Genomic DNA, 18102 nt, shown 5'->3' with positions numbered 1-18102 from the left:
ATTTTCATTACGAATACGTGCTAGATAATGAAAATTGCATTAGGTTTACAGAAAGATTTAAGTTTCCAAACAAAAAATAACAGGTGCAGGTATAGTACGTATTGACTAATAATTGGAAAAACATTTTGTATCTGAAATCTATTGCCTTTATATTTAAATAATCATCTAGCAAATACAGGTGTGTTTCGAAAAGATTTAGTAAATTTTATATGAATAGATTGAAATAAACGAATAAACTTGTCAAAAAAAACACAGAAGATTGCAGATAAGTATGAATAAGTGTGAAGTGTGAACGAACATTATGAGAGTAGTTTGTATCGACTTATGCAAGTATGGCGCTCAATCCTATTAGTATCTCGTTTCTGCACAACATAACCTTACAATGTTCCTCTAAAGAAGGAAATCTTATTCCCGAGCTTCCAAGGGTAGCAGGATCTTCCAGAAATATGACAGGACCGTAACACTCGTAAGTGGAAGTAGTTGGTACATCGTCATTAAAAATGTTAGATTTCGATTTGATTAAGGAATACGTTAGTCTGCAAATTAATGAAGCAATTTGTTGGTGGTGGTATTACATAAAAGAAATATCATGGCAATTGTTAATTGCTGTTACTGCCTATCTTTGCGTTTGCATTTTCCTTTATTCAATCTTGAAGAAAGTAAGCCACAGAGCGTGGCAGCTTCCAGGTCCGCCTGCCAGAATATTGTTAGTTACGGCTCATCCTGATGATGAAGTCATGTTCTTTGGTCCGCTACTCTATTGGGTCACAAAATCAAAGGCTAGTGAGCTATATCTACTTTGTCTTACTACTGGTATGGAATTTAATTTGTCAACTATAAATATAACACCTATCTATGTGTCCTGTTGTTGCTAGATATGGATATCCATTAATAGAAACTTCATTTTTAATAAAAGCAGAATGTAGATGCTTTAATAACAACTACTGTACAAATAAAACAACATTACTAACAACAGGATAAATTATCAGATATAGTACAAATAATATAATAGATATATGTATATCCTTAGTTTTTCATATATATCTAAATGTTCTTTTAGGTGGACATAAGAAGAGAAAAGAAGAACTATGGGATTGTATAAAACTATTAGGAATTCCAGAAGCTAATGTAACTATAGTGATGTAAGGAAAAATTTAATTTAATTATTTTAAAACAAAATTTTATGTTACATACTTGAATGTAGCCACATTTTATCCTTCTAATCTTCTATCATAGTTCAATAAATGCATGTATAGGAGTACAGAGTTACCTGATGATCAAAATGTACAATGGCCAACAGAAGTAGTGGCAGAATGTATTTTACAACATGTAGAGACTTACAAAATCAATGCAGTTGTAACATTTGACAAGCATGGCATAAGTCGACACAAGAATCACATCTCCCTGTACTTTGCCATAGCTGCATTATGCATTGAGAAGAAAGTACCATCTTGTTAGTATCACCATTTAGAAAACCAAATTAATATTAAGTTAATACTAAAAAACTAATTTCTTTTCAGATTGTAAACTGTATGTGTTAGAGTCTGTGAATATAATTAGAAAATATGTACAACTGATAGATTTACCAATTAGCTTATTAACTGCTTCATTCTGGTACTTAGTAACATATGATCAAAGAAAGACCATAAGAGTAAGTGTACATTTTCCTTTATCAATTTCTTTAAAACTGTAATACTCATTTTGAGAAATGTAGAGTACATTGAGTGTCTCGGCTAACTCAAGCATCTAAAATATCTCGCTTGTTTCTTATGATAGAAAAAATTGTCAGAGGAAAACGTTAGTTGGTTCACAGGGGCAAAAAATTTTGTTCAAGTTTATATCTTTTGAGATCATCGAAGTCTTTTTTAAATCGAATGATATATTTTTACCACCACTATATGACAGTCGAGGTTAAGGCGAATCCAACGACCTATAATGTTATGACCTTCGCGTGACCTCGAATACAAAAAGTTCATCTTGATTTGTTCGACTTACTGATCGTGAAAGATAACGTTACTTCTATGAAACGATGGTCATGCACAGTGACGCAGAAGCGATATAAATATATTTCATTTATGGTGAGACTAAAAGGAACTTAATAAAAGCATTTCAACTGTACACAAAAAGATACTCCGAGAGAAACCATTCTCCGTAACAAAATTTTGACCGCGAAGTTCAATTGTTTTGTAAAACGGAGAGTATTAAACCACTGCAAAGAGAACGATCAAAAACTGTTACTGGAGAAGAGGCGAAACTTTTGTACTGACTACAGTCAATATTGATACTACTACAAATTATCGAAAAATTGTACGTTCTTCAGGCATTTCCAAAGCAAATGTGTGCCGAATATTGCCCAAGCTTTATGAATTCGGCTATCATAGAGTGGTAATAGAAATACATCATTCCATTTAAAAAAAACTTCGGTGATCCTAAGATCTCAAAAGATATAACCTTGAACAAATTTGTTTGCCTATTATAATATTTGCTCCTTTGAACCAACCAATGTTTTCCTCTAATATTTTTTTCTACCATGAAAAGAAGTGAGATATTTTAGATGCTCGAGTTAGGTGAGTCACCTTGTAAACTGATGATAAATGTTTATTATATAAATTATTCGTTCTTTATTTCTATAGATTTCAGCACGAGTACAATGATATATTTTGAAACTATTTTGTCTTTATAGAATGCTATGACTGCACACAAGTCTCAATATGTCTGGTTCCGAAAGTTGTACATGATATTCTCACGGTATACTTTCATAAATACCTTTCAAGAAGTAAGTGCACTCGATTTGGAGTTAGATCTCCAGTTTGACGACGATTAACTTAGAGTGATTTATACAAATTGTACAAATTGTAATTAATTGTACATAATAATGAAAAAAAAAATTTGTTTACTGATACATAGTAAAAAAATTGTAGGAATCATGAAAGGAACATTTAAAATATTTTCGAAAATCGTATATGTGAAATAGGAAGTAAATTTTATTCAACCTTACAGGAATATACAAATATTTAGAAACGAAACTTGTAGCGCGTAATTAAAAACGAAACAATAAATCCATTTTTTATTCAATGTAATCTGCGCAATTAAACTGTCTTGTATGAATGAACGTATTATCGCAATAAATTTGTGTAAATAAAATGTAATTATGAGCACAATTATGTACGCAATATAACATTACTCACATCCATTTTTTTAAACAAAAGTATCCTTCTATAACATTACTCACATCCATTTTTTTTAACAAAAGTATCCTCCCAAAATTTATTACATTTTCAAAAACTGTAATTTGAGCAAGTATGGTTCTATTCTAAGTCAAACTTGCTACTTTATTATAACCATTTTAGAATCTAACAATGTAATAATTCTCTAACAATGTAATAATTTATTATTCATTGTACAATAATGTACGATGTGATATTTTTGTACTCACTGCTCAAATTGCATAAATTTGGCACAGTCGGATATTGTGCATTCAAAATATAATTTGAATTAATTTTTACATTTTATGATTTATATCTATGTATATTTAATTTTTTTAAGTATTGTGCCATGGCAATTGAACTTGAGTAAGAATTTGTGAAAGACTGATATGATGAAGTGATAGTCTGTTAAATGCAACTGCAATCAATACAAATTGAAAAGAAAACTATGACATTAACAAATTTCTTATTTTTCCTCTAGTACATTTAGAATATTTGAGTAGTAATGTACAATAAAATTAACTTTTATAAAAAAAATACACTTCTTCTAGCGCAAAAGTCTCAATATGAATATTAACAATACTTAATATACGGTCTGCATTGTTAAACAGTCTCATATAATATACAGACATCAGCAACCAAATAATATTTTAGTGCACAGCAGACATTTGTGTATATGAATATAAATATATTTCTATATGTATAGAGTAGAAAGTAGCAATTATAGATACATACTGTGTGCTACATTCTTTGTGTTTCACGCATACTCAATGTACATTTCCATTTTATATAAAACTCTTACTTTATCTTTAAACGCACGCGAATTATGGAATCTTGTCCTATCTTACTCAGGATGTCATGAAATATGGGCATAATTCTATAAATTTATTAGGCACAGTGAGCAGAGACATTTATACGATCTTTTTCATTACTTTTTTGTACCGTATTCAACTTTTGTATTTGCCCACATTTTTTTCAAACATCCTGTGAATTTAAACAATGGAATGTTCACTATAATAATGAATATATATATATATATCTTATTTGTTTCTAATCGTTACCTAATTGAGTTGTAACTTTAAAACAAAATAAATGCTTATAAGACAGTCGTAGAAAATGGACGGCATAGAGTGTTCCCGCAAGATCTTCAGTCAATAAACTACTGCAGTAATACTCGATAGAATACTGAATTTTGGTACACAGAAAGAAAAGTAACACCAAAATATTGTCTATGTTTATAGGGGAGAGATCTTCTGTCTCGTACAAACAGGAGTGATTGATTTATAACGGATTCATAGCGAAGATCTCGCGGGCCGTATCCTAGAATCTATCTTTACCACGATGATGCGAGCTCAAAGTTCCCATACCAGGTTGAGGAGAATCTGCATCACCTGGATCCTGCAGGTACTGAAGTTCTTGTAATTCTTGGAATTTCTCGTGATCTCGGATATGTGCGTAATTAGCAGATAGACACATCAAGTAGTGTATCAGACTTAAAACAACTAGCATCGCAGCTACTGTTGCCAAGATAAACATTACTTCTGCCTTTTCCACAAAATCTTTACAAAATAGTTTTACTTCCTGGGGTCCACATACTTGCATATCTTCTACTCTAGTATTATTTGGGAATATGAAACCTATGTAGGAAAGAGCATATCTTTAATTTCATGGATTTCACAAAATATCAAAATTTGCAATACAGGAAATTGCAAAACTTACTGAATTGAGTAAAATCGATACACTGATCGAGAGATTGAACTCTGGGATTACTGCACAAGCCCCAGAATATTGTAAAAATCCAGGTAATTATAACCAGAAATGCAAATATCAAGAGCCAGCCTAATTGTAGAATGTATGTGATTGTCATGAACTAAGGAAAAAGAGATGTCATTGTTTTGTTCCTTTTCCAATTGTCATTTGTGAAAAGTAGATACATACAACAGCACAAGAAATACGACCACCCACTCTGGATCTCCATGCACGATATACTTTGTGTCTTGTAGCTCCAGTTGCAAGGCAACCAACACATAGTATCATAAAACCTAAAGCTGCCATGCTAGCACCAAGTATTGCAAACGTTAACTGTATAGCTTCTAGCCATCCAAGCCGTAAATGAAATACCTAATAATGTATTTATTGATTAAATATATTATATAATATATTTCATAGGAAACTAATATCTAAATATACCTGATCCATCATTAACGAACCCAGTGTCACACCTCTGTACATTGTGCCACAAAATATACCAACTCCCAAGCAACACATAATAGTTGCAATGAGAGTAGCGTATGGCACTCTAGCCATACAATCATTGCATATATTCCCTGCAATAATAATAACATACTTTTAGCTTACAATTTATTATTATTACAAGCAATTTTATTATAAATGTTACTATAAGTTACTCAATTACTATATTGTACTGACTTCTAATTAATAGCCATTTCTTTATTTAAAGGAACTTACTGCAAGATCTATGTTCATATTCAAGTCCATGAAGACTTTTTTCAGAAAATCTGTCTATACTAATGTTACTGTCAAATTTTCTACGCAATGGAAGATTGTCACTTCCTACTTCATAATTTGTCATTTTTAATATCGATTATCATCAACAACCTGTTCAATTAAGATGCGAAGAGGTGACTGAGACGATGAATGAGTAATCTTTAAACATATAGATTACGAAACGTATCGTACGCGACATTAGCGCTATTGATAAGTTGCTAGGAAACGGATTGCATGGCTTTCTAAGAAAAGAACTCTTATCTTCTACACAGCTATCTTACATAGAATGAAAATATGTGCGAATTATTTTCTTACCCATGTTTTGTGTCCGTTATTATATGAGGTTAGGTTCGTTGAGAATGGGCACTGCCCCTTGTCAATTCCAAGATTATAAGACTAGACTCCCTCAATTACTGCAGCAATTGAATGTCGTTCTATTGTATTAGTGAATGACATCCCACACACTTCTCGTAATTACACGTCGACACGTCACACTACTTGTTTATAGAACCCCATGAGTTTAGACAGATTGAAGTTGCGAACTACATATGTGCATATGACATATGTACATATAGAAAGTAAACCTTTGAGCCCTTCGACTTTTATGTGTTCGTCGTGATTATTACAGAAAAATACAATTGAAACACTGTCAAACTAACTTTTGACAATGATATTTTCAAATAAACATATTTACCTTGATATATGTATTATATATGTTTATTTATGCATTTTCTGTCACTCTTTAAAACAGATCAATATGGCGACAATAAGTAAAAGTGAACGGGATCGTTGTCCTTTCAAAAGATTGTAAAGTACAATTACAAACTAGCTGCATTTCCGTCATTAAACTCAACTATGGTACTAGAGAAAAATGTTAATTACATCCATGACCCCGATTAGACTACCTTTGTTTCCTTGTGGAAACCACGTTCATAATGTTTAGATTGAAGTGTAATGATAAAAATTATGCATGCTCATTTAGCTTCATAAAATCTTCCATCTAAAATATATATACGTTATAGAGTAAATATTTTTTAATATATCATTATTATAGCTAAGAAAGAATTAAAACAATGTTTCTCATATACTTAAATAAACTGAAATACAGATATAAATATATGTATATCCTCTTTATTGTATTTGAAAAAAATCGCTTGACTTTATAATTACCTATAATAATACAATACATACTATAATCTTATAAAAATATTTTTCTTCTTATAGTAGTTACACTACTCTAAAACTACTATACAAAATAGTTGATTATCTAAAGGTATATTTAATTTCACCGAATATTCTTGTGTTTCGGTTGAACAAGATATTTGATAGCAGTCGGTAACTGGCGCAATTTGTCTCTAACCATGTGTGGAACTTCTGAATTTTGATAGTGTTGGTTGTATCGCGTAACAGTTCCATTATTACTCTCATATACTATGCCACCACCATAACTTTGAGGACTTACCTAATAACAATGAGGGTGAATAAATTAAAAATTATATTTTCTAATTTGTTGTACAGATTTTATTTACTTACTGTTAAGGCTGAACCATCCTTATAATTAACACAAATATCTCCGGAGGATAATTGGGTCGCAGTGCCAACGCCTGGAACTATCACCTTATTGAGATTGGTAGCATTTGTATTTCGTATGGAATTCATTTTACGTGACTGAGACGCTACAGTGGAAATTACTGAGCAACTAGCATCAAAAGATGGCATCTAAAATAAACGGTACCACTACAGATCACATAATGTTATCTTACAAAATCTAAAAATTCATTTGATAGGATATACAACACACACACACACACACACACACACACACACACACACACACACACACACACACACACACACACACACACACACACACACAATTTGTACACAATATTCCATAAGTTCCATACCACGGGTGTATGGTTTGTTGCTTGAGAAACATTTTCTTTTCCTTGTAAGCAAGGTGCATCATTTAAGGCTGCAGTGGGCCTACGTCCAATTATAACAGGGAAACTGGAATGTCCAGTAGCTGCTTCCAAAGATGTTAGAGTAGATTCTAACAATAAACAGCGTTGATAGCATTCCGAATAATGTTCATAATAGTCATCAAAGTGTGGTGGAAATTCACCCTCTGTAAAGGTAACCCCGTCACTCTTTTCCGTTATTTTCACCACGCCATCAACGCGCACTACCTGCAGTAAATGATACAGTTACAATTTATTCAACATTTATTTATGATTTTCGAAATTTATTATTATACCTTAACTCCATTGTAAAAATGAATTTCACAATCCGGATGTGGTCCATTTTCCATAAAAAGACACTTCGATCGGTGCGTATACAGTGTAAGTTTTGGTGTTTTAGCTTTTACAAGTTTTATAAAGCGATAAGCATAAACGTATTTTCTATGATGGCGTGGGGGTAGATTTTCATACGAATAAATGCTATCTGCACCGCGACCTGGTAGTGGGGGCGGTTGTGAGCCAACTTCTATCGAATTAGCTGGTTTATAAAGAATAACTCTCAATCCATCGCCCGATATTCTGCACACTTCTCCTACTTTTTCCTATAGTATCAAAATATATTTACTTTAGAAATACCAACAGTTACTCAGTTCCGCTTTACACTTACCACTCCATTTCTGCGTTTAATAAATTCAGTGCAGACTTCTCCATGATCTAATATGGTAAGAATCGCATTCTTTGTTCTGTGTCTAGTAGGCTGCAATCTTTCTGAAGATAGGGGTGGAACTTGTAATTTTCCTCCATCTTCTGTTCCTTCAAAACAATTTTCTGGGTTTTCTCGTTTTTTAAATTTATCATTTTTGTATTTATCAACGTTTTCATATGCATCACAATTACTGTAATGCTGATTTTGAGAGAATATTTTGCTTTGTATGGGTGGTGCTAGTCCAGCTAATACAGAATTTTGCTTTGGATGATAATCAATGTCACTTGTTTTACGTAAATGTGTTTTTCCAATAGGCTCGGACATTGCTTCGCTCCTTGCACTAATCATTACACCCAGGCCATTGGAAAGTATTGGCATAGTGGACATTCGTTCTTCTGATCTAGAACGCATTCTTGGTCGTCCATATGAAGACAATGTTCGTCCTAAACCTGAGTCAACCATACCATCTCCAGACAATGCACAACGCATACCATTTTTTTCACAATGTAATTTATTTCTTTCTAAATTCATTATGAATGGATGTTTAGAAATATCACGTAAACGAATTCTTTCTTTTGGATTCTTTTTTAATAATTTGTCTATCAGGTCCTTAGCATTATCCGATAAATGAGACGGCATTACATAATCAGCCATAACTACACGTGTTAAGGTACTCTTAACAGCATCTGTGTCAAATGGTGGTTTACCAACTAAAAGAGTATATAGCATGCATCCTAAACTCCAAACATCTGCTTCTAAACCATGTGATGATCTTGTTGCTATCTACAATAATATATTACGTGGAATGTATTCGATATTTCAATACATATTTTGTAAATTAATATTCAAACCTCAGGTGATATGTAGTTAGGAGTACCACACATAGTTAAATGTTTCTCATCTGGTCTTGTCAGCTGAGTAGCCAATCCAAAATCTGCTATTTTCTGTAATTAAAATTATTCAATTGGCACTTAAGGATCTAAATCAACCAAATGATAGACAAATTTTTACAATATGGAATTAATCTTACCACTTGCATGTCTCTACTTAACAACAAATTAGATAAAGACATATCCCTGTGAAGTATTTGATGTGAATGCAGATATAATAATCCTTGTACTACTTGTCTAATTATACGACCAGCTGAAATAACAAAAGTAGGTATGCTATGTGCAACTTTCAGAGACAATAAGAACTATAAATATATCTACATTTATACCATGTTCTTCAGGTAATGCACAAGAACCTTGCATCTTAAGAAATCGTTGAAGCTCTCCATTGTGACATAATTCCAATACTAAGTAAACATAATTAGCATCCTCAAAGAATGTATATAATTCAAGTATGGCTGGATGCTTTAATCTTGAGTGTATTGCAACCTCTTGACGCACCCTACCCACCATCCCAGCAGCTTGCATCAATTTTTTGTCGATCTAAAATTGTATGAAGCATTTTTTGTTTGCAGAATTACATCTATGCACATGTGCAACAAATACAATAATACATGTGCATAATTGATGGTAGAAATTAAAAATTTAAGATAATAATGCAACAAGTGTTTATGACACAAGCAAAACTTAACCTAAGAAAATAATAGAATTACCATTTTTATTGCGACTTCTATGCCACTTCGGAGACATTTTGCTCGGTATACGCTAGCAAAACCGCCTTTACCAAGCAAGTTCAATACTTCGTAATCCTACAGTTAGAAATAATAAATAATACATTAAATGTGAGTCTATAAACGTACAAATTCAAAATACTAACCTCTATCTGTTCACCGAAGCCCCCCGACAGCGGTGGCATTTCTGGCATCCGTATAATAAATACGGGAAAATTGTTTCAGTCACCGAGGCCACCAAATGGTGTACTTTTTACTTATGAAATACGTCTAAATAGAAATGGATTTAATAAATTTTGAAATAGAAAGAACATGGCGTACCTGCCATGTATAAATTGTATACGTCTTCTGTTTACAATGTATAGATGGCGTGCAGTTTTGCGCTATCAATTGTCAATTTTTAAAATAGTTAAATTCAATTAAATTACACCACAAGTCAGGATAGGAGTACATATTGTCAGAGATACAGTCCAGATGAGGCAAACAGAAGTTACAGTATTCCTTTAACTTTTAAAATATCAGTAACGAAATGTGCAACAGATCGTAGATAAAAAAATATATTTACACACACCTGCACAATTCTAGGCCGCAGCTTGATCCGTTAGTGAGGATCAATATAGAAACTTTTTTTGTTCTGATTGGCGGATCATTCACTGCCGAGATAGGATCCACTGCAGATTGAATGAGCAGTAAAATGATGATGTTCGCGCCGGCTTAGGAAATAAGAAAAGCGTGCAGTTGTAAGTCCCATTACTGTATACCTATTGTCTCTTATATGTATGTTAACCTCATTTGTGGTCGAACTCATTTAAGTTTCACGCAGAACTCCCAGCATCCTGATCGCTTTACAACTTTCTTTCAGGAAAATGGGAGTGAGAGAATTACCCATCACAAATGGAATTGGATGATGCCAATGGATTTCTATTGGAATCGTCCAATTCTATTTGTGAGGCTTCCTCTCCGCCACTTGGAGCAGATTCTGAACAGAATCCCTGACATCATTGGACACTTGAGTGGAAATTCCACGAACGGTTAGAATACCGAGCATGGACGCTATAATATCTCATTTCCTGTTTGAGATTAGTTTTATTTACATATTTAGTTTCTCGGTTAGGTATCGATGCAATTTAATAAAATAATCGATATACATTGCTAGGTAATTAAATATAAAACATAATTTGATTTGCCCATTTTGTCGGTTGTATTACTCCCATTATAATAAAACACTATCCATGTTACTGAAAATTAGAAGTTTCGATTATCAATTTTAAAATTTTCTAAAGTAGTAGTCATTTCATTAAGTAGGTAAATAATGGAAGAGAGCTACAATATTCTTGTAAATTTAAACTTGCTATCAATTCTCACAACTGTAATTCATTTGAAATAACTATAATTACAAATTAGTTACAAATAATACACAGCATAATGTACATTACGCGCATGAAGTATGTATTAACTTTTCAGCGGAAGTGGACGAAATATTTTGAAATGCTGCGCAATTCGTCATAGTACACGATTATTCTACAATATAAATATCTTGACATTTTCTGACATAATAAACACGTATGTTACTGTTTTTAGTCGTTAGTTTCACTTTCACTGCGTAAGGAAATAAATTCGTACTATAATTGTACACTTGTTACAAGTTTCTGTTTACGAATATAAATTATTTTGTGGCACATGACTCGATTACGTCTTATCAATATTGACATCTATATCCATTAGGGGTGAAGAGCGTGTAGCTGTTTTTTTCTTATGAAGTCAGTCTTTGAAAATAACACTATAATCAGTAATTCTGCAGAGTCCAATATTTTCGTTACTAAAAATGAAAGACTGACGTTACATTAAAGTAAGGAATTGTTTTGAGTATTCATAGGCATAGAGCTTTGACATCGTTGAGCTGGAGGCTGATAAATAGGTTGGGTGCTGCGTTGCTGGTTACGTTTTTTACTGTAATTAGTTTTATTTGGAGGAACAACTCCACTTCCACTTCTTCGAAATTCCATGCCCGCTGTAAAATACATCACATATGTAATATGAGTTTCAGTATATTTAAAATAAAGTATGCATCTAATATAGAAAATTTTATAAATTTACCAGCTATATGATTCTGTGTTTGTTCATAACGAACTTGTTTGTTATTACACCACTGATCCGATTGTTTCTGTTCCAGGCCAAGATCTTGAACTTGGAACTAATATAATTAAACAAAACAACAATTAATTACTGTAAACATCATACAATTGGAATTTACTTATGATTTACATACATCATCTGTTATAGGTAAACAGTCCACTTGGAGCACTTCCTCGTAATTTTCAAACCCTTTAAACTGAACAACGCAGGTTCTATCCGACACACCGGTTACTTTTGCATCATAATACTAAATTCCAAATGGTAAAACCTATTATTTAAACTTATTACCCTGTGTATTTATATAATATATGATATCTTACCCTATTATCTTCCCAATATTTGGCTAAACATTTATCGCCCACTCGCCAAACCCAAGAACTTCCAACAGGAACATTCAGATTTTGATTATTACCAAAATGATTCTGAGCCCTTTGATTATTGGGCCCTATGGTACTCTTACTACCCGAACTATCATTTGGTTGAAATTTATTAAATTGGTTTTTGTAATTTTTATCACCTGTATTCGCAGAATAAGGTCTATGCATTCCATCTTCTTGTGATCGATTATGTCTACCATAGGAAGTGTCATAAGTTTGTCTACTTCTGACATCAGTATCGTAATTCCTACTGCTTCCAAAACTTTTTCCTTGATGTTCTTGTGAACCTTTATAGTAATTACTATTATCGTTGACGTTTGTTCCATCGACATGCGTTTGAAAACCGGAATTGCGGTGATCACTTAATTGTGATTTCTGGTAAGATTTATTTCCAGCATCTTGTTGAAGAAAATTATGATTATCTTGATTTCTTTGAAATCTTGGGGGTTTATTTTGTTGAGGATTGTTTCCCCCATTGTATTGCGAATATTGAGGAGTATTGGTGTTATTAAAATTTAATTTTTTATTATTTTTATTTTCTTCTGAATGTCTTGGTGGTACTTGATATCCGCGTCCTCCTCTTTGACTTCTGTAAAAGCAAAACAGTTACTTATTTGTAACTACTATTTTAATAATATATGTATTGTTTTAAAAGATATATACCTTCCACCTCTTCTACTTTGCATGTCATTATTTCTTGACTCAACTCGATCATAACTACTTTCTGTGTTTTGTATATGAGTACTTTGAGATTGAATATTGGTTTCTGCAGCTTCAGACTGTATAGGCAATTTATCCTCTAGAAAATCGAAGAGAGATATTTTTCCACTGCTTGGCTTATTTTCTTCTGACTTTTTATCAAACCTTTTATTTCGAGGTTCTCTTGTTTCTTTCAGTGTACTAAAATAATTGTAATTATTATAGTAAAAGACAGTTAATTAAGTAGTTTAAAATATGCAAAAGGAAAAAAATATACCTCTGTTTGTTATCTGTCTTCTGCAAAAACTTCAATGCTCTATCCACATTGTTTCTATTCAATTTCAAGGCATACTCTGCTTGTTCAATAGAGAAACCTTGATCTACTATTTTTTGTACACTGTGATCTAAAAGCTGTAAGATCATCACATGATTGTAATGATTGTTAAAATGTTCAAATTTCTTGTTGTATATTCAATCTAGCATACCTGTTTATTTCCACCACCAAAAATTTTCTTGCTACCTTGTTTAGCTGCCTCTGCTATAGCATCTTTACGTTGGGCCTCAAACTCAGCATTTTCTTTGCTAGATTTTTCCTTTTCTGCCAAAGCTTTAAAGTTTTTGTCATTTTCAGACACTTTTATAATTTTTTTACCAAATGGTATCCAAGGAGGAGGTCCACCTTCCTCAGTTGACTTCACTCTTGTATGTAATGCCAATTTCTGCCATGAAATTATATTAGATACACATATACACACATATAACAAATCATTTCCTTTAATATATTAAAAGATTTTATGATAGAACCTACTTTATTTAATTCCCATTTCTCTACTAAGTTCGTTACTTTTCCTCCAAGTACTTGTGCTATGTGTGAAGGTCTTAGTAAAATAATACCGTGAGAAGTTGGTAATTCTCCTGGGACAATTAGGATCTTTGTACCAGGTGGAGTATTTAAACTAGAACAGTATTCATCAAGTGATAAGATCTGTTATTTGTAGAAATTAAATGTCAACTATTTTAGCTAGATTATTTACCTCAAAGATGAAATGTGTTCAAGTTCTATAGCTTGATAATTATTTTTACCATCGGTTAAAGATAATTTCAATAAACGTGGAGCTGCACGAGATTCTTCATTGGATTTAGGGGCAGCTACATTGCGTATTTTTTGTATTTGTAATACAATATTACCTTGAGTAGCATCTCCTTGACCATTACCAATTTCTCTCAAATCCAACTATGCAATAAATAAAATAGTAGAAAACTAGCACAACCATTGGTTTTAGCAAAAATGTATAAAGCATGTTATTCTTACATCTAGTAATCTCTTTACAATTTTATGGATATCAATGATATTTCCAGAATCGCTTGCGATATTGTAGGCATGATCCGTGATGTACCTAATTCATACATTCAAGTATATGTTACTGCATTAAAAACTTTGATTTCTAAAATTTTCTACAGTTTAAAGATACTTGTTTATTTAGAAAGGCCTGTAATGTGTAATACTTTTACAGGACAGATCTTAACATGCAAGACCCTATAATAAGATTCATGATGATATGAACTTGTTTAATTGTTTTTCTAATAAGATACATGTTTATATTTTTTCGTGATTTTGATTTATCACAGAAATGGGTCTTGCATGTTAAGAAATACCTCATAGAATGGTTTTCTAATTCACGAGTAGTTAGAATATTTTCGTAAATTATTATGAACAAAGTAATATCCATTTTTATACGCACCACCCCTTTTCCTTCAATTTCACGACATTCATCGTCATGTTGACCTCGAGCTTGAATTTTTCAAGGAGCCAATCTCATTAATTCGACTAGTTTCCCAGCAGATATTTCATGTGCGTTGCATGCGTGTACTCGTCATATACATAAACATGTGTCAGCTGACGTGCAAACCAATGGTGAATAAGTCTCCCGGGAATCAACGGTCACGAAGAGAGATCGAAATTGTTAATGATTATTTATTGTTGTTCACTAAACGCACTGGCACCTTCTGATTTTATCAAACAATGCTGAAAAAGAACCGCGCCTATCAGACTTCAAGTTCCCGACCACCATCTTGGACATTTAGTGCACTGTGATTTCAAGATCGATATATCGGTGGCAACAATACGACAGTATCGATATATCGACTATCATTTAAAAATAGCCAGGACCGTTAATTTTTCGAATGAACATTTAGTCAAAGATTTTCTAAAAATAGAATTGTTTTTAACAATGAAGGTATTATACATTTCAGTACAAACTTCGCAAGTGTTTGAGTGTAATAATTGAAATAAATGCACACAAAAACGAGATTTGGAAACAATAATATGACAATATCGATGTATCGACTGTCATTTAAAAATAGCCAGGATCGTTAGTTTTTCGAATAAACATTTAGTCAAAGATTTTCTAAAAATAGAATTGTTTTTAACAACGAAGGTATTATACATTTCAGTACAAACCTCGCAAGTGTTTGAGTGTAATAATTGAAATAAATGCACAAAAACGAGATTTGGAAACAATAATACGACAGTATCGATATATCGACTGTCATTTAAAAATAGCCAGGACCGTTAATTTTTCGAATGAACATTTAGTCAAAGATTTTCTAAAAATAGAATTGTTTTTAACAACGGAGGTGTTATACATTTCAGTACAAACTTCGCAAGTGTTTGAGTGTAATAATTGAAATAAATTCACGAAAACGGGATTTGAAAACAATAATACGACAGTATCGATATATCGACTGTCATTTAAAAATAGCCAGGACCGTTAGTTTTTCGAATGAACATTTAGTCAAAGATTTTCTAAAAATAGAATTGTTTTTAACAACGGAGGTGTTATACATTTCAGTACAAACTTCGCAAGTGTTTGAGTGTAATAATTGAAATAAATTCACGAAAACGGGATTTGAAAACAATAATACGACAGTATCGATATATCGACTGTCATTTAAAAATAGCCAGGACCGTTAATTTTTCGAATGAACATTTAGTCAAAGATTTTCTAAAAATAGAATTGTTTTTAACAACGAAGGTGTTATCCCTGTGATTATTTTGCAAATTTTGATGCAAATTTTGAAAGTTGTAACAATTCTTATAAATTGGGGATAATAATAAAAATTCATTTCTTATATTATGTATTAATATTTGAATTTTCTAGAGCACAGGAAAAATTCAAATTTTCTACAATCGCGTACAGTTCGCGTTAATCAATATTTCGACATTTCTTCCGTTTGTTTGCAAGATACAACAACGCATATTGATAAATAAATTCAACAAATTAATACCGATGTTTTCCTGGTAATACTCGGATGTAGTAACGTACATAATTCGTTATATAACGGCACGAAGTAGCAAAGTAATCGAACATAAAGAGGAAGAAAAAGCATGACTCGAGTGGATCGCCGAGGAAATCGCGTGAAAAGAGCTGCGCTGAATGAGTCGACTAATTGAAAGAAACACTTGGTCGCTTGAAAATGAGCGTTGAACGGTAACAGGCAGGGGAAATGGGTCACACGGATCTCGTGTTTCTCGCGGTAGCTTCTAAAATCAAGTTTCGGTGAACAGTAAGAGTGACGTTTCCCAATTCTTGAGATTCCACCGGCTGCGGCCGGCGTAACTCAGCTTATATAAATAAGATTACCTTGTCGTCAGCTATCATGCCTTCAAATCATCCATATACACGAACCACTTTCTTCGCTGATTAACAGATTACAAAGATAAAGTCTCCCTACATTAATTGCAACGTATTTTGGGAATTCCTTCCTATAATACCTTCCTATAATAGGAATTTCTTCCTTCTTTTAATCATTTTAACAAATCGCAAACAACGTATTAACACATCCTCAAAATTTGTCTAGAGTACAATATTTCTAGTACTAATATCTTTCTCATGTTATTCTAATCTTTGGTGTCTTCAGTTAAAATCACTTGTAAACTATTTGTCATATGGAAAAATGGTTTAGGCAGAAGTTGTATGATAATCAAGAGGGCAAACAATGTAATTCTTAATATGTTGATATTTTTTTTGAATTTTTGTATTAAGGTATGAAGATCACTTTGGATCTTTTGTATTAATAGTTAATTTGTGTGTAAAAATTATCATATTTAAAAATGTCGCGTTATACGCTAAACATTACAGTACATTGTATAAAATTGTTAGATTTCTAAGTATATATTAATTTTGTCGTGTTAAAATTTTTACGAAATAATAGATGTACGAAGAGAAGAAGAGAGTGTGGATAATTGAAGTAAGAAACGAAGTATCCGCACGAATGTCACGGTCACTTCTGTGCGTGTCTAGTAACTCGTTGCGTACTGTGTGTAAATGGAATTGTATTATTATCTCCATGAAAAGTACTCACAAAGTAGATGGAATTTTTGTTTCGAGGGCGTCGTAGGGCGGCTCACGCAATTTGTAAAACAGTTGCCATTGGTTATTATCGCCGGCAACCCCCATGGCGTTAGCGAATAAGAAAGATATTAATCGCTGATCGGTCCAATTTCACCCGATGATTATTACACGGGCGGAGCCCCGTTTGAACAAACGATGAAATTAGATCAGATAGAACCTAACTTCGGAGATGACGGAAGCGTGTGGACACGTTCCAGGGCAAGGCTCGCACATATCACTGCGCCGAAAGTTTATGAAAAATTGTGTGGTCAAAACGATTACCGTAAAAATTAATAGTCGATTACTTACTAAAATTGTTATCGATATTGTTTGACCAAGTCAACTTGACTTTCATATCTTCGAACTTGTAGTCGTATGAATCCATTAAATTATATTTTTCTGAGTTCTTAATTAGGTACGAATTGTAACACGAAGAGAAACAAAATTGAAGCGGATAAATTTTGGCAATAAACGAAAAATTGATATTGCGATTG

At 32.6% G+C, this 18102-nt stretch overlaps 3 protein-coding genes across 5 annotated transcripts; 1 reads left to right on the top strand and 2 right to left on the bottom strand.

Moving 5' to 3' along the window:
• Nucleotides 1–129: 129 nt before the first annotated feature.
• Nucleotides 130–3149, top strand: PIG-L (phosphatidylinositol glycan anchor biosynthesis class L). Of its 2 annotated transcripts, none has more exons than XM_076519745.1 (5): nucleotides 130–813; nucleotides 1061–1142; nucleotides 1257–1453; nucleotides 1521–1651; nucleotides 2634–2859. In XM_076519745.1, exons 1-5 carry the CDS (start codon nucleotides 501–503, stop codon nucleotides 2652–2654), a joined length of 744 nt encoding a protein of 247 aa, XP_076375860.1. In that variant the 5' UTR covers nucleotides 130–500; the 3' UTR covers nucleotides 2655–2859. The 2 variants fall into 2 exon arrangements, with proteins under 2 accessions (XP_076375860.1, XP_076375859.1); XM_076519744.1 differs by having other exon boundaries at nucleotides 141–813; nucleotides 2684–3149.
• Nucleotides 2963–15316, bottom strand: LOC143258914 (tudor domain-containing protein 3-like). Its single transcript, XM_076519461.1, has 17 exons — nucleotides 14957–15316; nucleotides 14527–14611; nucleotides 14249–14448; nucleotides 14023–14170; nucleotides 13700–13933; nucleotides 13492–13625; nucleotides 13179–13415; nucleotides 12459–13104; nucleotides 12272–12385; nucleotides 12100–12196; nucleotides 11853–12013; nucleotides 10888–10994; nucleotides 5676–5809; nucleotides 5397–5533; nucleotides 5145–5327; nucleotides 4926–5076; nucleotides 2963–4843 (listed from the first exon to the last, which is right to left on the bottom strand). The coding sequence occupies exons 1-17, from the start codon at nucleotides 14992–14994 to the stop codon at nucleotides 4527–4529; spliced, it is 3123 nt and encodes a 1040-aa protein (XP_076375576.1). The 5' UTR covers nucleotides 14995–15316; the 3' UTR covers nucleotides 2963–4526.
• SAK (polo like kinase SAK) lies at nucleotides 6826–10371 on the bottom strand. Of its 2 annotated transcripts, XM_076519738.1 has the most exons (10): nucleotides 10149–10371; nucleotides 9985–10080; nucleotides 9601–9814; nucleotides 9412–9524; nucleotides 9233–9325; nucleotides 8343–9164; nucleotides 7972–8277; nucleotides 7622–7903; nucleotides 7248–7433; nucleotides 6826–7176 (listed from the first exon to the last, which is right to left on the bottom strand). In XM_076519738.1, exons 1-10 carry the CDS (start codon nucleotides 10194–10196, stop codon nucleotides 7000–7002), a joined length of 2337 nt encoding a protein of 778 aa, XP_076375853.1. In that variant the 5' UTR covers nucleotides 10197–10371; the 3' UTR covers nucleotides 6826–6999. The 2 variants fall into 2 exon arrangements, with proteins under 2 accessions (XP_076375853.1, XP_076375854.1); XM_076519739.1 differs by lacking the exons at nucleotides 9985–10080; nucleotides 10149–10371 and having other exon boundaries at nucleotides 9593–9733.
• Nucleotides 15317–18102: the final 2786 nt, after the last annotated feature.

The sequence above is a fragment of the Megalopta genalis genome, chromosome 3 (assembly GCF_051020955.1).
Source record: "Megalopta genalis isolate 19385.01 chromosome 3, iyMegGena1_principal, whole genome shotgun sequence".
Lineage (NCBI taxonomy): Eukaryota > Metazoa > Arthropoda > Insecta > Hymenoptera > Halictidae > Megalopta > Megalopta genalis.
This window is presented reverse-complemented; position numbering and strand designations above follow the sequence as displayed.